The sequence below is a fragment of the Ornithorhynchus anatinus genome, chromosome 5 (genome assembly GCF_004115215.2).
Source record: "Ornithorhynchus anatinus isolate Pmale09 chromosome 5, mOrnAna1.pri.v4, whole genome shotgun sequence".
NCBI lineage: Eukaryota > Metazoa > Chordata > Mammalia > Monotremata > Ornithorhynchidae > Ornithorhynchus > Ornithorhynchus anatinus.
Genome location: NC_041732.1, coordinates 38,015,109 through 38,039,590, shown reverse-complemented (window position 1 = coordinate 38,039,590; position 24,482 = coordinate 38,015,109). Strand labels below are relative to the sequence as shown.

The 24,482-nt window shown below is 40.7% G+C and overlaps 1 protein-coding gene across 1 annotated transcript in view; it reads left to right on the top strand.

The window, feature by feature from the left end:
• The first annotated feature begins 524 nt into the window (after positions 1 to 524).
• Positions 525 to 24,482, top strand: part of NSD3 (nuclear receptor binding SET domain protein 3) — a 76,009-nt gene continuing 52,051 nt past the window's right edge. The window contains 9 exon segments of the mRNA XM_029066415.2: positions 525 to 542; positions 11,071 to 11,413; positions 11,415 to 11,456; positions 11,458 to 11,544; positions 11,546 to 11,711; positions 11,714 to 11,764; positions 11,767 to 11,789; positions 21,834 to 21,902; positions 23,557 to 23,716. Coding sequence (XP_028922248.1) covers positions 11,114 to 11,413; positions 11,415 to 11,456; positions 11,458 to 11,544; positions 11,546 to 11,711; positions 11,714 to 11,764; positions 11,767 to 11,789; positions 21,834 to 21,902; positions 23,557 to 23,716 — 898 coding nt within the window. The 5' untranslated portion in view covers positions 525 to 542; positions 11,071 to 11,113.

Below are 24,482 nucleotides of genomic sequence, written 5' to 3'. Positions count from 1 at the left end.
CCCCTTTATAGAGAGAGCAGGAGGCAGAGGAGAAGTTGACTAAAGAGACCGAGAAGGAGCAGCCAGATAAAAGAATTGGAGAAGAGAGTGGCAGTGAAACCTAGCTTAGATAGTGTCTTCAGGAGAAGGGGTTGCTGCACAATGTCCAAGGCAGCCAAGAGGCCTAGAAGGATTAGGATAAAGTCAGTTGGATTTTATATATTATGATATTTGTTAAATAGTTACTATGCACCAGACACTGTTCTAAGCACTGGGGAAGGCACAAGTTAATCAGGTTGGACACAGTCCCTGTCCCATATGTGGCTCACAGTCTTAATCCCCTTTTTACAGATGAGATAACTGAGGAACAGAGAAATTGACTCACCCTAGGTCACACAGCAGACAAGTGGCAGAGCTGCGATTTGAAGTCAGGACCTTCTGACTCCCAGGCCAGTGCTCCATCCACTAAGCCACACTTCTTCTCCTTTTGGATCTGGCAAGGAGGAGTTCATTGGTGACCTTGGAGATGGCAGTTTCCATGAAGAGGAGAGGACAGAATTCAGGTGGGAGGGAGTCAGTAAATCGTATTTATTGAGCGCTTACTCTGTGCAGACCACGATACCGAACACTTAGGCGAGTACAGTATGACAGTATAACAGATTCCCTGCCCACAACAAGCTTGCAGTCCAGAGGGGTCAAGGAGAGAATTGGAGTAGAGGAAGTGATATGTTTCAGTTAAAATAGGTTAAGATTCACATGATAAGTACTGATCTAAATAGACAGTTTCTGTTTTATCCTAAGTCTGTTATCTGCTCCCGGGGTTAACAGACCACATCAGTGTTTATGCAAATTGTCAGTGGCCATCAGAAAATGGGAATATACTTTCAAACCACAATGAATAGCTCAGTAAAACTGATATAAACTTTTTAAGCATAGTGTCTCCTGGGTAATGTGTAAAATAAAAAGAGTGAGTAAACTTTCCAGCTTAATCTAGAAATTAGTCAGCAACCTAGAGTTCTCTTCAAAAGAACTTCATTAGGAAAGTACCTTTAAAACTGCTAGAAACCCAGATATGCCCATCTAGAAAATTACTTAATTTTGGGTGGGGAAAATACAGTTGGTAATCTTTATCTGTGATAAGAATTAGTCCTTGATTTTATTTCTAATCAAAATGCAAGGTTAACTTAATGCAAAAAGTCCCCAAGACTTCAGTCTAAAAACTACAAACCTTAAGAAGCCCTGAAAAGAATCTAACCAAAAATATATTAAAACTATAAACAATTGGCACCTACTGCCTTATGAGTTTCACAAGTTGGAACAGCTCTATCTTGGAGAAGTGATTCTAACCATACATTAATCAAGTTTCTTAGGCCTTAAAACAAAGGCGACAAGTGAGATTTCCAAACTATGCTAGTTGCCAAAAGGTTAAAATTGCATAAGAGCCTTCAAGCCTGGGAAGGCTTAGAATTGAATTTGAGTATTTGCAAACTGATTCCAAAAGGGAATTGTCAGTTTTTCGATCAGGAATAATTTATTTGTAAATAACCGTGTTTTGAAAGCTAATCTGGTGTAGCAGTACCTATATAGTGAGGTTTGTGTGCTGTTTTAAAATCTATCTTTGTAGATAAGATCTTGTGTTGTAATTCTATAGGCTGTATTTTCCTTTAAGAACAATAGAATTCAGAGACAAACAACTGCAAATCCCACACCTATTTTTTTTTTAGCTCTCTTTTGATATCGCTAGTTAAAATTTTCCTACCCAATCCATTTTGTTTGAAGGCTGATACTGAGTTGCTCGGTTTCTGTACCCAGTATGGTTATTTTCTTTTGTTTAATAAGGCCTGTCTGCTGGCTCTAGATGCTATCGTTAAACCAGGCTATAGTGAATAAAAGGCAAACATTGCTTTTCATTTCCTTTTTGGTGCTGCAGAGGCGTGGTCAAGTTCTTAGAAGCAGGTGTTATGTTTTGTTTTTCTGGGCGTACATCTTTCTGGAAGGGGCCGTATGCCCTGTTTCTTTTAATTTGGTCCGTTTTCTGTTAAGACCCAGGAGTGGATTTCTGTTTCATTCAGTTTTGGGGTTTTTTTTTTTTTTTTGGATCCTTTAAATGGAAGTGGTCAATTCAGAGAGTAATGATATGAAAACAATCAATCAAGACTATTTGAGTGCTCACTCTGAGGAAGAGTGCTACTTATACAGTAAACTAGTGGATGTGCCCTCAAGCAGCATACAGCCGGTGAACAGTAACAGAGGTTAAAAATCTTTACATGAGGGCTTTGGGGGTGGTGAGTGAGTACTCGATCGCTTAGGTGATAGAAATTGCTGAAGTGGCAGTGGTGGAGTGGGGGTGGTTAGGATGGGAGAGATGAGAGGTTAGTTAAGGAAGGCTTCCTGGGGGAGGTGTGATTTCAGATGGGCTTTGAAGATGGGGAGAGCAGTGGTTTGCCAGATGTGAAGGAGGGAGTGCCAAGTGGAAGGGAGGATGTGAGCAAGAGGGTGGCGGCGAGAGATGAGAGTGAGCTACAATGAGTAGGTTGTCTTGTGAGGAGCAGAGTGTGGGAGCTGGGTTGCAGAGAAACAGCGTGGCCTAGCGGGTAGAGCTCGGGCCTGGGAGTCGGAAGGACCTGGGTTCTCATCCCGGCTCTGTCACGTGTCTCCTGGGTGACCTTGGGCAAGTCACTTCACTTCTCTGGGCCTCAATTACCTAATCTGTAAAATGGGGATTAGGACTGATAGCCGATGTGGGACAGGCACTGTCCAGTCTAATTTGCTTGAATCTACCCCAGCGCTTGACAAATAGTAAGCGCATACCAAATATAACAGTTATTATTGGTGGGAGAGGAGCAAGGATCAAAAGGAGGGAAAGAGCTGATTGAGTGCTTTAAAGCCGATGGTCAGGAGTTTCTGCTTCATGTGGAGACGAATGGGCAACTATTGCAGGTTTTTGAGGAGTGGGTAGACCGGCAAGAATGTGTTTTAGAAAAATGACCTGGGCAGCAGAGTGAAGTATGGACTGGAGAGGAGAGAGACTGAAGGCAGGGAGATCTGTGAAGAGGTTAAGTCAGTCGAATCGGAACATAACAAGGAAACATTCACTGGAGAATTCTCTGACACCTTGAATTGAATGGTGCTTAACCGGTGTTTCTTTTATATATTGTACCGCTTTTCAGAAGAATTTTTACCGTTTAAAATAACGGCAACTTTCAGACACCTCATGCCGTTTCAATATTTTTGTGGCGTTCCTGCAGAACTCTGCAAAAGAGAGAGAACCTTGAATTTTCCAGGACCAGTTTAACTGGCTCATTACTGCAGACTGGCATGTATTCCGTGAGCACTGCAGGCACTCCACTCGCGTTACTATGGAAACTCGCAGGCCATGGATTTATGATAAACGTTGAGAGATGCTTCTGCACCAGCCCAAATAAAGGAGCATCTGGCTCTGTTATTCATCCCAGTGCAGAGGCTGACCACTCTTCTTCTTTGGACTGTATTTTATTTTGTGATGGGAATTCTCCTGTTCGTCAGTTTTATACAAATTAAATGAACTCCATAGAGACTGGTCATTTTAAGTTACTTTTATCCTGAAAATGTGCTTTTAAGTGTGTTGTTAAAAGAAAAACTCATAAAGTAATGGTCTCAGATGCATTTAATCCTTTTTCCCCCCTCTTTCCATTCATGATTCATTACATTTCATGAGTTATAGACTCTGAAGCATTCTCTCACCGTTTACCTTGAGAAGCTGGTAGATTGCATTGTTATTGTCTTATCTAAACGTGTACTGTTTGGCACCAATTGTAAAATCAAGGTAGAGTATTCCCCTGGGTGCTTTTGTCACTGGGAAGTGACTATAAATGCTAATTTTGTTTTTAGTTGATTTATTTGCATTCAATTTGAAATGTTGCAGAGTTAAGGTGTGTGTACTCTCAGGATGCTATTAGTGTCATACGTGGTCAATCACAGCCATTTTATGGGTTCCCAAGGCTTTAAACAAATCAGGTACAAATATTACAAGTCAACAGATTGGAAAGGGCTTATTGATTGGGAAATTGGAGGTATAACCAAGCGTGTTCCCATTACCCAGTAATTTAATATAAACCTGGGTAGATTGTTACCTGGGAAGTGGCAATATAAAAGGTCAGAAATAAATACCAACATGAACAGTTTCTCATGCTCTATACGTCAAGGTTATTTTTGAAGCCTAGACAAGGTTGCCTAGTGAAAGGAACCTGAGCCTGGGAGTCATGGGGTTCTAGTTCTAATGCTAGGCTGCCCTTTGCCTATTGTGGGACCTGGATAAATCACTTACTCTCTCTGGGCCTCTGTTTTCCTCATCTGTAAAATGGGAGTACAGTATCTATTTTCCTTCCCCTTTATACTGTGGGACAAGGATTGTCCCACAACTGTGTCCATCCCAGGGTTTATTTTAGTCCTTGGCACATTGTTAGCACTTGACAAACACTCTCCTCTATTTGAACAGCTTTTCTCTACACAAATAGGAGATGAGAACTTTCATCAGGCAGGGATTAAAAAAGTGAGACATAATTTTGCCACTGTTTAGGACCAGACTTCATCCACACCTGGAATCCCAAATGCAGTTCTAATAGCTAGATCTTCAGAAGGATGGAATAGACCTGGAGCTGGGCCACTAAAGATGTTCAGGCATCTTGATGATCAGCACTTAGTACAATGCTTGGCGCATAGTAAGTGCTTAACAAATATTGTAATTATAATTATCCAGAAAAATTGTCATAAGAGGATAGACTGGAATGATTTGGGCTGTTTATTCTAGGAAGACAAAAGGTAAGAGCAATTATGAATTAAGATTGTAAAATTAAGGAAGCAGGATGGCCTAATAGAAAGAACTCGGGCCTGGGAGTTAGAGGACCTGGATTCTAATCCCTGCTCCACTGAATACCTGCTCTGTGACCTTGGGCGAGTCACTTAACTTCTCTGTGACTCAATTCTCTCATCTGCGGAATGGGGACTCAATACCTGTTCTACGTCCTATTTATTCTTTGAGCCCCATGTGAGACTTGATTAGCCTGTATGTACTGCAGCGCTTAGTACAGTGGTTGGCATATAGTAAGTGCTTAACAAATATTATTATTATTTGTGAAGGGTGTGGACAGGGTGAACACAGAAAGACCTTCAATACCAGGACAATGGCAACTTTTGAAGTTTAAATTTATTCTCCAAAGCACTTAGTACACTGCTCTGCACACAGTAAATGCTCAATAAATGCCACTGATGATGATGATGAATGTGATCGGTTTCAGGCCAACAAAAGGCATGCTCATAAACTTGAAAGTGGTTGCCACAGGAGGTTATGCTGCATGAAAATTCCATTAGATTCAAATTTATCAAAGTTAGGAGGTGAGGTCCATCGTGGATTACCAGAGGGAAAGTTAGGATGTACATTCCTAACCATGAAGAGTGCAACTGTTAAATAGTTTCTTCATGCATTCATTCTACATCGTTGGAGACCGAATACTGGTGTGATCTAGTAGCTAAAAATGGTCTTTTATTAGATTAATGTTACGTATATGACAGGGAAAAAACTCAAGAATTTGAGAACTGCCTGGACACAGGCATGTGAATATATTTTAAAATCATTCGTATTTATGGAGCATTTACTGTGTGGAGAGTACTGTACTAAATGCTTGAGAGAGGACAGTATAACAATATAACAGAGTTGGTAGGCTCGTTCCCTGACCACAGTGAGCTTTCAGTGAGGAGGAGCAAAAGCCCAGAATGGTTAGTAGGGAATCTGGTGTGCCCAGAGAGGGGAAATCCATATTATTTTGGGTTGATTTAGTTATTTTTAATGTGCAAGCGTGATTGTGTGTTCAAAGAAGCTAGCTGGGTAAAATTAAGAAGACCTGAATTTTGCATATCAATTTGTAGGCAAGTACAATTCAACAGGGATGGTAGATGCAATCCCTGCCCACAAGGAGTGTACAGTTAATATGGGGAGGCAGAGATGAAAATAAATTTATGGATAGGAGACATAGTGGAGTTTACAGTTATTTATGTAAGTATTGTAAGTATCAATGTGCATAAGGGGTACACAGCCAAGTTCATAGTCAACACAGAGTGGAGGATGGGACCTCTGCAGGTTGTTTGAGTTAGCAGCTATTTCTGCATCAGAGCTTCCAGTAACTCAAATGTATAAACAGATACATATTTTAAAATGATTCCCAGATAATATCAATTTTGAACAGGAGTATTGTATTTTAAAAATATTTTCATCCATAGGTAGTGTGGTGGAAATAGCTTAAAATGGCTGACTAATATTTTGAGGACTCCCCCCACCTCCCCCCGAAAATGAAGATCTGCTTTGAGAACTACTACTGTCTGTCTCCTATGGGTGCTTTGGCACTTTTCCTGATACTTATATATTTCTAATCCAATTGCCTTGTCTTTTGTTAAAAGAGCATCACATGAATGAAATGTTCTTGATTACATAAAGTGTTTTTGATTATGCAGGGTATGAGTTTTTCATATTTTATCCTGATTCTTTCACATATCAATCAGTGGTATCTGTTGAGCACTGTGTGCAGAACACTGTATTAAGTGTTTGGGAGAGTACAACACAGCAGAGAAGGTAGATACAATCCTTGCTCACAAGGAGCTTACAGACCTGAGTGGAACAGGCATTAAAAAAATTTCAGATGGGTTATGGGGCAGGGGGAGGGGTAAATATCCCTATAGGTCTGTTTCCAATTTAGCAACTTCCATTGCCTGCTCCTTTTTGCTGCTTCTTGCTCTCACTCTGATCCTTCCACCTTCTCCTTCTCAGCCCTTTACTTCCCCCCACCCCCACAGTCTGGGCTGATAGGTGCCCCCCTCAGAGACCTGAAGAGGACCAGAAGAGAAGGACTCTGCAAAGTACAGAACCTCTTGGTTCTTCCCCTCAACACTGCCATACATATCCTTATGAATGTACTTATGCAAATACACACAGGAAGCAGTGTGGCCTAGTGGATAGAATGCAGGCCTCAGAATCAGAAGTACTTAGGTTCTAATCCCTGATGTGCCACATATCTGCTGTGAGACCTTGGGCAAGTCACTTAATTTCTCTGTGCCTCCGTTACCTCATCTGTAAAATGGGAATTACCCGAATTAGCTTGATTCTACTCCAGTACTTAGTACAGTGCCTGTCACATAGTAAGCACTTAACAAATGCCATTAAAAAAAGAAAGGACCTGGGTTCTAATATCAGCTCCACTACTTAGCTGCTGTGTGACCTTGGACAAGTCACTTCACTTCCTCTGTGCTTCAGTTCCCTCATCTGCAGAATGGGGATTCTGTGCCTGTTCTCCCTCCTTTTTAGACTGGAAACCCTATGTGGGATCTGATTATCTTGTATCTGTCCCAGCACTTAGTACATAGTAAGTGTTTAAATGCCATTATTATCATTGTTTTTATTATAGTCATAATTTATTTTAATGTCCCCCTCTAGACTGCCTTGTGAACTGGGAACATATCTGTCAGCTCTGTTATATTATACTCTCTCAAGAGCTAGTTTAGTGCTCTGCACACAGTAAGTGCTCAGTAAATATGGTTGATGGATTCCCCACCTCTCCCCATCATGCCCTAAAGCTCCTAATCAGTGAGAGTCCTCCCTGTTGTTTTTTGGTTTATTTGGTCTGTTCTTGTTTTATGTTGTTTTGGTGCTTTGTCATTTCAGCTTTCTTCATGTGCCCGTCACCAGACCCTTTTCCCCCCAATTATGTTCTTAAATCGCATGCTCCTTAAAGGTCAAAAAACCTTGCCTAATTGCCACCCTTGTGTTCTTTCCAGTGTCAAGTTCAGTGCTCTGCAACAGTAAGCATTTAATAAATGTTTTGATTTCTAGTAATATCAGTAGTATTTGAGTGCCCATTGGGTGCGATGCGCTGTATAGCTGCAGCGTCTTTTTGCAGCTACCATGTTTTGCTGCATGACATTATACATTTCAGAGCTTCTTTAAGATACAGTACTAAACTAAGCACTAAGTACCAAGCTCTTTACACAGAAACAGGAATTTTAGCAAAGCATTTGGTGAAGATCTAGCTGGTCATCAACAGAACTATCCGTTTATATTGGGGTGAAATTAATTTTGTTGTGTTCTCTCTTTTTCTTTTCCTAGCACAGAAATAGATATCCTCCAAAATCATTAAAATAATTATGCGCTTTTATGCTCTTGATAAGACCTACTAAATATATCTTGCATTAATAACAGGATGCCGAATAATAATGCAATACCTTCCTGAAGGGAGTACTGGAGAGCAAAATGGTAGTTGTGTTGAGGAGAACTATTGCATTGTAGTCATTTTAGATGTGGGCATCCTCTGTATTGAATGAATAGTGCTCCTCTGGAATGGGTTGGAAAAAGAGTGATGGTCATGATAGGTTGTTGGTATTGTTCAGAAGGCAGATAGAGCCTTCTTTATGTAGTGTTTTTGTGTTTAGTACTTATTGCACCATATAAATGTTGTGAATATGTAAATTAGTGTGTTCCTTACTGTCTAGTAGCTGTACTTTGCCCTTGTGGTATCGAATTAAAATTGTAGTCTTCTTACCCCATCTTCTTGGAGAATTGTTTGGAGTTTCCCATTTGCTCAAAAAAAAACCCCTCCAAACCAATTCTTCCCACAGCAGTATAACCTAAAGTAGGGGAGTTTAAAAAATGCCTCATTTCCTCCACTTTGATATAAATGGCAAGGATAAATTATTTCTTCAAGTTTAGCATGTTTTAAATGAAATTGATTTGGCATGTCGATCCCTAGCCAGGAGTTAGGGAAGACAGTATCACTCTTTCTTACAAGTTTTCTGAGAAGCATGTCTTAGAGGGTTGGAGGAAAAAGCAGTTCTCTACAGCTTGAGGACTATTAGCCCTAAGGTTCAAGCCTTAAGGGAAGCAAGGGTCTTATTCTACGTGTTTATTTGTGATAAAATGTGAAAGAAAAATTGGCGGGGTTAATGATGAAGTTGCTGTTTTTTTCTTTAAAGCTATGGAAAGAAAATCATTCCTTTACCTCCCTGTGCCCATTGTCTAGGTTTCTGCTTCTAATAATAATAATAATGTTGGTATATATGCCGAGAACTATTCTAAGAGCTGGGGTAAACACGGTAATCAGGTTGTCCCACGTGAGGCTCAGTCTTAATCCCCATTTTACAGATGAGGTAACTGAGGCCCAGAGAAGTTGTCTTGTCCAAAGTCACACAGCTGACACGTGGCGGAGCTGGGATTAGAACCCATGACCTCTGACTCCTAAGCGCGTGCTCTTTCCACTGAGCCACGCTGCTTCTCTAATAAGAGCCAGAGGGAAAGGAGGAAATGCGCCCCATGACCTTTTCTAATATGAAGCAAATTAAAGCGTTGTTTTGGTTGGGGGGGGTGGGGGGCGTGGTGGCCTTTGCCACAGGGAATACCCAAAACTTCTTTAGGTGCTGTCCTGTCACCAAACCAAAACATTCGAGGTGTAATTTCTCCTACAGATGAAAGATGTCCAGCGGGATCAGCCCTGCAGCATATAATTTAGGAGAGAAATCTGGAAGATGATTTTTCTTGTGACAGTTGGGAAATCAAGATCACACGTTACAACTTATTAGATGTCAGAATTGAACTCAGTCTGAAACTTGTACCTACTTAAAAGACTCGTGAATCCCAGTTGAACAGTGCCTCTTTTATTACTGAAATAAGGATGTTCCTTTTTTATTCCTTTTGCCCTAACGTGGCGTGTACATTTGTTTGAGGAGTCCTAGAGGAGTAATTTCAATTTTTCAGCAGTGGATGCTTTTTCCTAAAATTTTCATTTACTCACTTGAGCACAGGACAACGATTAGCAGCAAAAGTATAGCTTTCCATATGAAAAATAAATGGAGTCCATACCAAACCTTCTCCCTACAGACTTGGCTGCTTAGTTGACAATCCCATGTGTACTCATACGATTTTATTCTTAGTGTTTCTATTCAATCAAGTTCAAACTGGTTTTCCCCATTTGCTGGAGTGGAATGAGTAGCAGCCATTTGCTATTCTTTCACCGTCATTTAAAAAAAAAAAAAGGAACACTCCTGATTAGTAAAGAGTTTTCTTCTTTGCCATAATGTACAGGAATAAGATTAGGGCAGAAAATTTAGGACTGTTGCTTTCTTATTACCACAGATTGGATACTAGATCTTTCCAGCATTTAAAATTGTCTCCGTGGAGACTCGTTCTCAGTACGGGGATCCATCTTAGAGAAAACGTTTGAGACAGCCAGGATTAATTTATTCATTATTTGGGTGCAAATGCGTATATCCAAAACTCCCTGCTGAGAGCACTGTCAATAGGGACAGTCATGAAGGCCTTCAGATAGCGTTTCCAGATAAAGTGCTATCAGGAATTTAGGAAGGACTGACTTCCCGAATGAAAGAAGATATAATAAGTGGTAGATTTCTATTCTGAAATATCTAAGAGGATAGTGCAAAATATTTTCATTATTACCAAAGTCTGTGTCTAGGCTTTTTTGCAAAGCTCATTAAGGCTCTCATCTTTTGGTTTGAGCCAAATGGATTCAAAACCCAATGAAATAATGATGGATGCTTCCTGTATAACTAAATTAACCTGTAATCAGGGTACCCCCTGGGCCCCTCTGTATGGAAAGGCTTTCCTGATGGAATTGAAGGGATTTTAAAATATAAGAATTTAGAAGGGGAGGGAGGCAGAGAGAGAGCGCACACACGTGCAAACTTATATGCATGCTCTGCACTTTTGATACATACTCCTGCACAAACCGGGAATGGTGGAAATACCTGACTAAGCAAGGCAGGCGGGTATGGTTGAATTGATGAGCTCTTCCCGGAGGGAGGATAAAGCTTTGTTGCAGATATCTTGCAGAAGTGTTCTGGAAATAGTGGGAATAGGTGCACATAAGATTAAAGATAAGCAGGCCAATGTCAGAGTATTTCTGGCTGCCTGCAAGGAAATTTTGGGGTGGTGGCTGGGTCCAGTGAGGGTGTGAGTCATGCTCAGAAGATTTAAGTTTTATTTTTTTCTTGCAATTGCTTTGATCCTCAACTTGCATTCTTACTAATTCCCTTTTTTCCTTTGCACTTTCCTTTTAGGCCTATGAGAGAAAGGGAAAGTTAAGGATGCTGGAGCAGAACAATGGATTTCTCTTTCTCTTTCATGCAAGGGATCATGGGAAACACAATTCAGCAACCACCTCAACTCATTGACTCAGCCAATATCCGCCAGGAGGATGCCTTTGATAACAGCAGTGACATAGTGGAAGATGGTGGCCAGACACCGTATGAAACTGGCCTACAGCAAGGCTTTCAGTATCCAACACCAACCACCGAGGACCTCCCACCGCTCACAAATGGCTACCCACCCCCAATCAACATGTACGAACCTCAAACGAAATATCAGGCGTACAGTCAGTATCCCAATGGTTCAGCCAATGGCTTTTGGTGCAGTTAGAAACTTTAGTCCCACTGACTATTATCATAACAGAAATTTCAAACACAAGACCACATGAAGTTCTGGAAAAACCTTCCCCTCCACAGCCGCCACCTCCTCCGATACCACAAACGGTTGATTCCAAAGAAGACTGGTTCACCAGAAATTAAATTAAAAATCACCAAAACGATCCAGAACGGCAGGGAATTGTTTGAATCCTCCCTCTGTGGAGACCTTTTAAATGAAGTACAGGCAAGTGAGTACGCAAAGACAAAACATGAAGGCAGGAAAGAAAAGAGGAAAAAAGTAACAAGCATGACTCTTCTAGGTCAGAAGAGCGCAAGTCACACAAAATTCCAAATTAGAACCAGAGGAGCAAAATGTAAGTGGAAAAAACTTTCTGTAGTGTTTTTGAATTCACTGGGAGGCCTTCAGACCTTTTACTCTTCTGGCTCTTCAAGAATTCTGGCTGGCTGATCATTGGTTTCTTTGGAATGTGCTCTAATGTGAAACATTATTGGAAAAAAAAACCCATGTGATGTAAAGCTCTTGCTGCTAGGCAACTTCTTGTAAACAACCTTGTTAATTTGGACTGTCCTTAAAATCATCGAACCAACTAGATTATTCAAATTGAGATTGAAAGTCAAAAAATAGATGACTAATTACGCTGGGGGGTTTTGTTGTTTTAGACCAACTCATAGTTTGCCTCTGCGGTTTGAAATATATTCGAGGTGGGCTTCATCTATGTGTTTAAGCTTTCATCATTAACGTGTCTTGGGCATAAAACAAACCTGCAGGAATGGAGGGCTTAATTTCTAAAAGCATCAATTTTGATTCCACAGAATACATTTCACTGAAAGTTTTAAATGGATAATCTTTCACCTTTCTATTCTGTTAACAAATAACAAGGGCAACTTGAAATTCATTTTACTAAACTGATTTCTTTGGTTTCCATTGTTCATTTTGTTATATTAATAAAAATGTGCATGCCCCTAAGACTGACCCAGAACAAGAGTTGGGATTTGTGCATTTGCTGTGCAAAATTAGTGTTTCTTTGATGGGATTTGAATCGTAAAGAGGCCAGTGTTCAATAATGGGAGACACTGTCTTGTATTTGTGCATTGGATAGCATCCTTGTTTGATACCAGAAGTAAACCAGGATAATTTTTTTATTTCGCCTTCGCTCTGTTACCTGTGTCCAGCCTAATTTGCTTGTATCCACCCCAGCGCTTAGTTTAGTGCCTGGAAAATAGTAAGCACTTAATAAACATCACTATTATTAGTATTATTACCACCTTTGTTACCTTACCTTTTGTTTTTATGAGAAGCATTCTTTTGGTTGGTAAATGCAAAATTTTTTTCATTTCTCTGAAGTAAAGATTATAATTGTTGTCAATTCCCTCCGAGTGACATTCACTCTTAGTTCCTTAGTTTTCCATGATTGTCTCATAACATTGACCCCAGTGAGAGAAATAATCAGACTCTGCACATAAAATCATTTTTCCTCATCATATTCTTTCCACTTCAGTAGTTAGGGAAAGCAGAAGTGGTGCTCTGTTTATGTGTGTGCTCCCAACAAAATCGGAATTTGTTTAGCTCAGTCACTTGTTGAAATAGTCTGCTTGTTTTAGAGGTTTAGCAAATGAGAAGACATCCAGTTTTATCTGTCATACCGAAAGTCGATAAAATTGTTGCCCCAAAGTAGGGAGCAAAGGAGTTGGATGTAATTAAGAGCTAGAAGGGATGTTTATGCCTCTTATTAAATAATAATAATGATGGTATTTGTTAAGCGCTTATTATGTGCCAAGCAGTGTTCTGTTGTGGTACTTGTGGCGAGCATGTTTGTGGAGGTACATTTCTGTGGAAAATACGGCTTCAGAAGTGTTCCACAAGGGACAAGTCTAATGTCAAGAGCCAACATAGCATTAGCAGTTCTACAGTCCTGAACCTAAACATTCATTAGGTAGGTAAGTAGAGTTCTTCATTTCCAGGCTTGTGCCAAGATCCTAAATCTGCCTGCCCACCTGACATCAATGAGCATTTCAGGCTTTTCTATACTTTGTCCTGTCCTCTCCACTGATGCCAGCCTAGGGGGCTAAAGGCAGGCTGGCAGCATCGTCAGAGGGGGCATGCGAAAGTTACCCACATCTCTGGGTAGCCATCTGTCAATTACTCATCCTTCCTGGTTGGCCTGGACGCCTGTACAAGAAAGTACAATGTGAAGAAGCAAAAATAGCTGGTCTCCACAAGGCACAACCGGGCATTTCCAACTCAAAAATGCAACAGAAGTACTACTTTGCAGAACCTTATAACAGTATTCGTGCCTCCAGATATCAATCAGTGTTTTTATTGAGCACTTGCTGTGTTCAGAGTACTGTATTAGCACTTGGGAGAATACGATAGATAGGAAGATGATGTAGACTGTCTTCATTACAAAACCATTCTTTAATCATTAATTTGGTCAGAGTGCAGTTTGCAGTTTGGTCTCAGGAAGCCTGTTTTGTTATTGTTTGAAACAGTCTTCTCCTTGATGTGCTCTAATTACTTTGTTGGTAGAGGCAGACTGAAAAATCAAGTAGATAATAATAATGATGATGGTATTTGTTAAGCGCTTACTATGTGCCAAGCACTGTTCTAAGCACCAGGATAGATACAAGGTAATCAGGTTGTCCCACATGGGGCTCTTAGCCTTAATCCCTATTTTACAGATGAGGTAACTGAGGCACAGAGAAGTTAAGTGACTTGCCCGAAGTCACACAGCTGACAAGTGGCAGAGCGGGATTAGAGCCCATGGCCTCTGACTCCCAAGCCCATGCTCTTTCCACTAAGCCATGCTGCTTCTCAAGATTGAATGTGAGGCCTGATGGATTCACTATACAGAGATGTCCAGTTTAAATCAATATTCTTTTTTAAAAAATATTTGTTAAGCTCTTACTATATGCCAGGCACTGTACTAAGCCTGGGGTAGATTCAAGCTAATCAGGTTGGACCCAGTCCCTGTTCTTCAGAGGGCTCACAGTCTCAATCCCCAATTTACAGATGAGGTAACTGAAGCACCGAGAAATAATGTACGTGCCAAGTCACGCAGCAGACAAGTGGCCGAGCTGGGGATTAGAACCCCGAACCTTCTGACTCCCAGCCCAGGACTATCTACCAGGCCACACTACTCCTCTATGAATTGCAGTTTGAGAACCACTGCTCCATTATTTCTTTATCTAGAACAGTTTTCTCAAACAGTTGTTCGGACCTCTAAGAGTTTGTGAGAGTTTCAAGAGAGGGTGCTTGTAGACAGGTGCTACAGAGCTCTAAGCAGCTCTTTAGAAGATGAATGGTTTGTTAGTGTGTATTTTGTGCGGAGCACCATACCATGTGCTGAGTTATATACAAGATAGGTTGGTTACAGGCCCTCTCCCCCTTGGGGCTCCCAGTTTGAAGAGAAGGGAGAAGAGGGTATTAAATCCTCAATTTTACAGGTGAGGAAACTGAGGCATAGAGAAAAGGTGAAGTGACTTGCCAAGATACCATGGACAGGTGGCAGAGCCAGGATGAAAACCCAGTTCTAATTCTACTAGCCTGCACTGCTTCTCTAGAGTTTACATGGGCTATATCATTGTGGAGAGTTAGTCTCTTCTGCTTCCTGGGGCCTCTGTCTACACTCCCTGCCATTTAAAACCTGCTATAATGACCCCAAAGGGGATCAACTTAATCATATTTTGTTTATGTATTTATTTTGGAGGGACGTTTTGGAGCAAGCACACTTCAAGGAGGACTTGCAGATGAAAAGCTTGAGAAACCTTGCTTGATAGTATTTGTTATTGTGTTAGCATTTTATCATTTTTGTCAAGGCAAGCAATGTGACCTAGTGGAAAGAGCATGGGTCCAGGAGTCAGAGGACCTGGGTTCTAATTCCAGCTCCACACTTGTCTTCTGTGTATTTTTGGGCAAGTCACTCAACTTCCCTGTGCCTCAGTTACCTCATCTGTAAAAATGGGGATGAAATCCTGCCTCTGACTTAGACTTTGAGCTCATATGGGACAGGGACTAAGTCCAGCCTGATTAGCTTGTATTTATCAACCTATTTATCAACCCAGCACTTGTACTGTGTCTGGCACATAGTGCTTAACAAGTCCCATCCAAAAAAAATAATAATACAGGCTCTATCAGTCCTGTACCTCCTTGACTCTTGGCTGTCTTTGACACTTCCTTCTTTTGGCATTCTCTCTAGCCTTGGTTTTCTTGACTTGGTGTTCCCCTGGTTGTTTCTTAGCTTCCTTTATTGTATATTTTCCGCTTTCACCTTACTGTGGCTGTCCTGAAAAGGTTCTGTTTTGAGGTCCTTTACCCTTTTCACTGTACAGTCATTCACTAGGGGAGCTCACTTGCTCATGTGGCTTTAACTATGACCTCCACATGGATGACTCCCAAATTTACCTCACAAGTCCTGACCTCTCCACTCTCCCAGCAGTCTCATATTTCTTCCTGACATAGACAAGTAGGTGATGTTCCAGCACTCTAAACTCAAGATGGCAAAAACTGGACTCTTCACCTTCCCTCCTAGACCTACTCCTTTTATTGCCTTTCCTATCACTGTCATCAACACTACCATCTGCCCAGTTAATGAAGCTGTGGGGTCAACTTTTTCTCCTTTCTCTCTTTCATTTCCCTTATTCAGTCTGTCTTTAAATCCTGACAGACTTTCCTCCACAATATTTTTTGGATCCTCACCTCATGACTTAGTAGAAGGAGCACAGGCTTGGGAGTCAGAGGAGCTGCATTCCAATTCTGGCTCTGCCACTTCCTTGCTGCATGACCTTGGATAAACCATGTAAATTCTCTGTGCCTCAGTTTCCTCATCTGTAAAATGGGGATTAAATGCTTCTTTTCTCTCCCTCTTAGATTGTGAGCCCCATGCGGGACAGGGACCATGTCATATCTTGTAAGCATCCCAGCGTTTTGTACAGTACTTGGCACAGAGGAAGCACTGAACAATTACTATTATCATTCTACACCTGGCTCAGGCCCTCAATCAACCAGTCGTATTTACTGAGCGCTTGCTGTGTGCAGAGCACTGTACTGTTTGGGAGAGTACAAACAACAGAGTTGGTAGACACATTGCCTGCCCACAACAAGCTTATTCCTCCCTCTCCAACTACATATGGATCATCTTCCTAAAATTCCATTAAGAACATTTTACTCCCCTTCTCAAAAGCCTCCAATGGCTATTCAGATCTGCACCAAGCCTTCAGATTCAAGGCTCTCCACCAGCTGCCTCATTCTTTCCCCTTTTTGTGGCGGTCCTCTATTTGTGCTCTCCAGCTTCCATTCTTCACTCCTACCAAGCTAACCTAGCAGTATCTTACTCTTGACTCTACTGGCTGACTTACATTCATGTTCTTCCCTTTCCCTGAAATTCCTGCTCCCTTCATTTGGTTTATTCTATTCACTTTTGCCTTCACATCTTGCTAATTTTGTTGTTACCTATGGAATCTATTTGATCTGTTTAGTTCCTGTGGTATGGATACAGTCCTCAGTTCCTCAGGGTAAGGACTATCTTCTACTGGTATTGTTTATTCCCAACTGCTTAGCTCAGGGCTCTGCATATAGTAGACACTTAATGCAGAGTAGGCTGATTATCACAGCCACTCTTAATGCTAATGTACTTGTTGATTTATGTTACTACTTAAGCACTTATTTATTCACTCCTCCATCTTTTTCCTCCTAAGTGTAATCAGTCAACCAGTGGTGTTTTTTTAGTGGTATTTAAGTGCTTACTATTTGGTCCAGCACTGTTGTAAGCTGCAGGTTAGATAGTTAATCAGGTGAAATATATTTCCTATCCCATATGGGGCTCCCAGTCTAAGTAGGAAGGAGAACAGATTTTGAATACCCATTTTGCAGTTGAGGAGACTGGCACAGAGAAGTTAAGTGACTTGTTCAAGGTCACACAGCAAACAAGAGCAAGTAGCAGAGGCGGGATTAGAACCCAGATCTTCTGACTCCCAGGGCTTATCCACAAGGCCACACTGCTTCCTGACTTGATTTATTGCTTACTGTGTGCAGAGCACTGTACTAAGCACTAGGCAGAGTGCAGTAGAACAGAATTGATAGACACATTCCTTGCTCGCACTGAGCTTACAGTCTAGAGGGAGAAAGGTCAATCGTTTTCTGTAAGACTATAAACGCTTTGAGGATTTGTCGGGTTTGAGGATTTGTCGGGTCTTTTGCTCCCTCCCAAGGGCATATATTATAAATTCTGCATATAGTAGGTGCTCAGTCAATCCTGTTGATTTACTGATCATCATTATCCTAATCATCGTCATTATCTTTTTGAAATCCAATTGGAATCTGATTTTTAAAAGTTAATCTCAGATAAAATATGTTAAATTTCCTTTTGTAGTAAATCCACCATCTTATATTTCTCTATATTTTACTGAGAATTTTTGTATATCAGTAATTTCTTCCATTACCACCATAATTTGGCTAAGACAGACCTGTTAAGTGTAACCTTTCTGCAGTGAAAATTGTGTCCAGACAAGAGATCTGAGGTGACTCTGGAAGGTACATGTTTCTCAAAACGACTTCTAATTTTTGTGCATGAAGTCAAGCACATGTAGAATTTTTCCTTCCGGTTTTTTTTCCTATCGTCAAATGAAATGTCTCAGGCATCCAAGTGTGGTCTCTTTTTAAGAAGTGGGTCTCCTTCAGAGCACTCAAGTGGACTTGTCATTTAAGTTATAGCTTCATATTGACTTAGTCTTTGCAGGTTTGGAGAAAGATTAGACAGCTTGTACCCACTCATCCAACCTAAAGGAGACTCATGAGATTTTAAATCCTCCTAAAATTTGTGTTTGCCTAAAATGTAAAAGGTACTTCAAAGCTGCTTTTTGGTTCTCTAGAGAATATATTGTTGCTTTCAGCATTTGAAGATTATGTAGTTGATTATTAATTAAGAGTTTGAAATTCTGCCAGATTTAATCCACATAGGCCTAATGAAGCTGTCAGTTTTTAATGAAAGTCTTAATTTTAGAAATGATCCAGCAATGAAGGCAACATTTAGCACTGCAATTTAATGTGGCTACAAAATTATACATTCTTTTGCCTGTTGATGAAGCGATATAATAGAAGTCCTTTCCTGGAGAAGCTGACAAAATTCTAAACATGTTGTTTAGCATCATGCCAATTCCAAGGGAAAATCTTTAGTATTTAGCCATTTATCTTCTATTTTAGCATCTTTTGAGAGAAAACAAGTCATCAAAAATTAGAATATTTTATGTCCTCCAATATATAGTGTGAGTAAAGGAGGTGAATTTAACTCTGAAAACCAAAGCTAAGTTTGACAACCTTCTTACTAATGCCTTTTCCCTTTAGATGGATTCTGCTTCTCTTTAGTAAAGGCATTCACTATCCTTTACTTACTATCAATGTCAGTTGCATTTGTTGAGCACTTACTGTGTGGGCAGGGCACTATACTTAACCCTTGGGAGAGCACCATAGTATACCATAGTAGTACCATACTACTACCATACCCTACCATGGGCAGGGCTCATGTCTACTAACTCTATTGTAGTAGTAGTCGTCTAGTAATTGTATTTTTCAGAGCTTACTCCGTGAAGAATATGTACTAAGAGCTGGTAGAGGATATATATACAGGAGTGAATTATACTCTCCCACAAGCTAAGTACAGTGATCTGTGGACCATTAAGTGCTCTGTAAATACTATTAATTGATTTGTGACTAGATTTCCTTTTGTCACCTTTGATATGCAAACTTTTGCTTCCCTGCTACAGGATATAAATTTGTTAAATACTGATTTCTTCTTATGATTTACCTTATTCTTTGACCCTACCTTCAGCTGTCGAAAATATGTTTTTAATTACTTTTTTCATATAAAATGAGAGACTTGCATTGGCGGCTAAGAGTGAAAAATCTGTGAGGACATCAATAGAGTTGATTGATGGGATCCTTGCCCACAAGGAGCTTACTGTCTAAAGGAGGAAATGGACATTAAAATACATTACAGATAGGGGCAATGGGACAGTATAAGTTTATGTACATTAGTGCTGTGGGGCTGGGATGGGACATCAAAGTACTTAAGGGTACATACTGAAGAGTGTGAGTGATGGGGTTGGTGAACAGGGTGGGGAAATGAAGGGTTAGTCAGGGAAGGGCTTTTGAAGGAGATATGATTTTAGTAGGGCTTTGAAGATGGGCAGAGTGGTACCCTGTCAGATTTGAAGAGGGAAAGAGTTCTAGGCCAGAGGGAGGGCATGAGCGAGGGTCCAGTGGAGAGATAGAGGAGTTCAAGGTACAGTAAGTAGGTTGGCATTAACAGAGCTAAGTGTGTGAGCTGGGTTATACTAGGAGATGAGTGAGCTAAGGTAGGAGAGGGAGAGCTGATTGAGTGCCTTGAAGCTGATCTAAGGGGTTTCTGAAAGTTTTTGGGGAGTGTGGAGGTGTGGACTGAATTTTTTTAGAAAAATGATCTGGGCAGCAGAGTGAAGCATGGACCAGAGAGGGGAGAGGACAGGAGGCTGGGAGGTCAACGAAGAGACTCATGTTTTAAATTGGGATATAAGTGCTTGGGCCAGCATGATTCTAATTTGGATGGAGACGAAGGGGCAGATTCTAGAGATGTGAAGGTAGAACTGACAGGATTTAGTGACACAGGCCGACTGGTTTGGCTTTACCTTTGGAAGCTGGGAAATGTTGTTAGAGCTTTTACCAGGCTGAACCAAACCTGTCAACAGATATACTTTTTCAGTGGGATGCTGTCAGTCAAAAACTAACTTTTGGAACATTAACCTACAGTGGATAGTTAAACAGAATGAAAGTCAAGTGTTTAGTTGTCTCTAGCATACTTTCTTAGGCTCACAAATTACTGATCTCTTTCTCAATCCAATTTCAAGCAGTTGCTATCCAGTCATGTCACCTTACCTTACCTTCCTGATTTCCTACTACAACCCATCCCGCACACTTTGCTCCTCTAACACCACCCTACTCATTGTACCTCAGTCTCATCTCTCTCGCCTTCGACCACTCACCCAAATACTGCCTCTGGCCTAAAATGCTCTCCCTCTTCATATCTGACAGACGATTATGCTGTCCACCTTCAAAGCTTTTTTGAAGGGACATCTCCTCTAAGAGGCCTTCCCCAACTTGTCCCTCATTTCCTTTTCTCCCACTACCTTCTTCATCACCCATGTACTTGGATTTGCACCCTTTTTTCACCCCCTCCCTCAGCCCCACCACACTTATGTATATGTCCATAATTTTATTCATTCATTCATTCAGTCGTATTTATTGAGTGCTTACTGTGTGCAGAAAACTGTACTGAGCACTTGGAAAGTACAATTCGGGAACAAATGGAGACAACCCCTACCCAACAACGGGCCCACCATCTAAAAGTGGGGAGACAAACAACCAAACAAGTAGACAGTCATGTATTAGTGCTGTGGGATGGAGGGATTTATTTATATTATGTTGGTCTCCCTCTCCAGACTGTAAGCACATTGTGGGCAGAGAATGTATCTACCATCTATGTTATAGTGAACTCTCCCAAATGCTTAGTGCAATGCTCTGCACATAGTATGTTCTCAGTAAATACGATTGATTGAAATGGTAGAAGTCTTGATGCACTTAGGAAAAAAAAAACCCAAGGAAAATATTTCAATGAAGAATGTGTTTTTGAAAACCTTTATTTTGTATTAACTAGAGGTAAACTGTTAAATTGAAAGAAAATTGCTGAGCAAAAATAATCTGAAAAATGGATGGTTTTGAGGGGTTTTTTGGTACAGGGTGTTTGCAAAGTCTTTCCTACTGGGCTGAATATCCGTTAACTTTAGTAAGAGAAACATTTGATGGCCCTTGTTTTTATGCCCTCTATGATGACTGTGACCAAGAGAAACTTGATTTTTGGGTTTGTTGCACTGCTTTTACAAGAAGAGACTGTTTGTGTATGTCATTGTTAACTCAGGTTCAGGGTCAGTATTCGAGAGATTTTGTAAACTGCAGTTTGTTTAACAAGTTCACAGAGGTCTTACATATAAGTTGAACGAGTAATTTCAAGAGTTCTGGGACCTGTTCATGAGAAAAGCTTGTTTTAAATTGCCAAAATAAGTTCCATTTTAAAGGTAAATTTGAGATTGGTTTCCAGCCTGGAGTGTAATTGACCAGAAGGGGAAAGTTTAAGGGTGAAAAGGGTTTCAGGATGGAAAATAAAAAAAAATTCAAGCCTGCCCAGCATCATATGCAACTGAGAGGATGTTTTCAGGTTCCATCCTGTTTTCCAGTTTGCAATTTTCTGTTTATATTTTAGATAATCAATTTCCGCCATTCTTTCTGGGTATGAATATTTAAGGAAAATTTAATTCACTACCATTTATCCTATTTACTTTTATTTTTATTGTTTTTATCACCCGTCTCTTAGAAACCAAATGAGAGGCTCAGCATGCTATCAGAAAAACCAGGAGACGATTTGATACTGGAGGAAACTTCGGTTAGTACATAATGTGGAAAAAAGCATATTTGAGACTTTACTTATAGAAAATTGTGCTTTTAAAAGTAAAAAAAAAATACTTTATGTACACTGCATTGAAAGGGCACTCAGTATAAACCACTAGTACCAAAGTATTTGTAAGCTTAAAATTTCGGGAAGCACATTACAGTTGCTTAGCTAGTTTCAGCAGTAATATTCAAATATGTTTGGAGTTAGCTTAAGAGGTAGATATTTTTGTTAGATTTTTCTGCTCTTTGGAATTCTGCTCTAAATTAAAAATTCTTGACCATCTTTCATCGGTCACATGTGGGAGTTTTAAAATTTACTGCAGAAGCAAAAGAGAATTTCTGTATGGTCACTTTCTCCTCTCCCTTGCTTGTGTTGGGTCTTGGGAACAACAGTCAAATTCCCATTAAAGTAAAAATCTCACATTGGCCCTGTTGGCACAAACTCAATCTAATAGGCTGAAAATATTTCACAGATTTTGCCTGCATCTTAATAGCACAACCATTTCTGCTATAAAGTGTGTTTTCATTCTGATTTGGATATAACATGAAATATTAGGGAACATCTTTCTCATAACACAGTTAAGTTCTGAGTGTAACAGAGACTGCAGGTAGTGTTGATGTAGGAGATAGTGATTTTGCACAGTGCTTGGATTCAGTCAAGGTGGAATGCTGCTATGCTTCCCAGCCTCTGCCTCGACCTTACTGTGTAATACAGTAGAGGACTTCGTGTCTTTGTGTTTTTGCAACTTTATGGTATTTAAAACAGAAAAATAACCAAGTGGCAAGTATGTTGCTTGTGGTGGACATAATATAGGAATTTTTATTGGTAAATGCCTGTCAATGTCCACAGTCCATTAATTCCCATTGAATCAGTGGTTAATATATCAATTATATTCATTGAATGCTTACTGTGTGCAAAGCATTGTGCTAAACGCTTGGGAAAGTACAATATTACAGATTTGAAGACATGTTGCCTGCCCACAAGGAGCTTACTGTACTGCAATTTTCCTGTAACTCAAGGTTTTTGAAAAACACAAATAACGTATCATAGCAGAAATGACTGTACAAAAAACTGTCTAGTAAGTATGATGGGTGTTTGACCCAATAACTTTGTGTTACAATTCAGGCCTGCAAGGGCTGAGAAGCAGGAGGTTGAGTTTGTGCAGGCAAGGGTATTTTTTCCATGAGATTGTGGTCTGGTGCATTCTTTCTGGTTGCATCAGGAATCTGTCTGAACGACAGCTCCTCCCCAGGATTACTGACAGCTTTAGTTTCCTCACGTTCAGCCTCCCACCAGTATCTGGACACTGGGGGCAGTCCTGATGCCACCCAGGACAGCACATTTGGGCCAAGCTAGGAACCCCTCCTCCCCAATGTTTATTAATCATGCAGATAAAGTGATGTTGGGGTCGTGAGTCAGGCTTGGTGGCAAAACTAGAGAATTGTGGCTTCAGAAACATCATGCGCTTCTCACTAATAGCAGATTGGCAGTCAGCATTGGATTGGCCCTGTGCAGAGTTGGGCCAAAGCTGGAATTTTTGAGTGGAAATTTCTCTTTAATGCCTGTGCAGACATGAACCGGACTAATTTTTCTTAATGCTGTGCACCCAGTCTGTGTTGACAAGCTTTCGTGTTTTTTCCTTTAGACCCAGCAGCACTTACCTTCGCTTCCCACGGAAGTGACCACTGGTGTGAAGTATCAGGTTGGTGATCTGGTCTGGTCTAAAGTGGGAACCTATCCTTGGTGGCCATGCATGGTTTCAAGCGATCCCCAACTCCACGTTCATACAAAAATCAACACAAGAGGTAAGGAAAGGCAATGAGCGAATGTTACAGAAGTTACTGTTTTAAGTAAACATGAATTTCAAGAGAAGATAGCCCGTTGTGTATTGTATCCATGGGTTTTTTTTTGTTATTTGTTAAACACTTTCACTTAGTCTCCCCAGCTAAAGTGTGTCTCAGTAATTGGAGACACAAAACCATTCTCCCCTCCCTCCCCTGGCCCCAGAAAGACTTTCTACCTGCAAGCACTTTTTCTCCAATTACAGTTCAATGTAAATAGTGTTCAGTTTCCCCAGAGGTGTTCCGCTTTGTCAACAAATAGTCAAGTTGTGAGGGGGGAAACTATTGTAAACCTGGGTTCGGGTTTAGTTTGTGGGTGAATCCAGCAAGCTCTGACTAGAGAGAATCCCAGCTGAACGTACATGCACCAGCACCTTGAGTCATCTGAGTTGCATTTTGTTTGCTTCCATCCCCAGGTCAGCAGGTAGTTACTGCATTCATGGGGGCAATGTGAAACAGGGCCTAAGTCCAGTTTGAGTACATGGTATCAATCTCAGCACTAGCTCAGTGCCTGACAAACAGTAAGCGCTTAATTATTCATTAAATACTTTCGCTGGCTAGAAAATGGTTAGGATTATTTGAAAGAGAGGTCTCTAGGCTTATCTTTTCTACGCTCTGTTGCCATGGGTCAGTTGAGACTTCTCTCTCTTCCCCGTAGTACTGTGGGAGAGAACTGTGGTCTCCAGTGTGAGGGAGGAAGAAATATGTGGTTCAGAGCCATATCACCCCA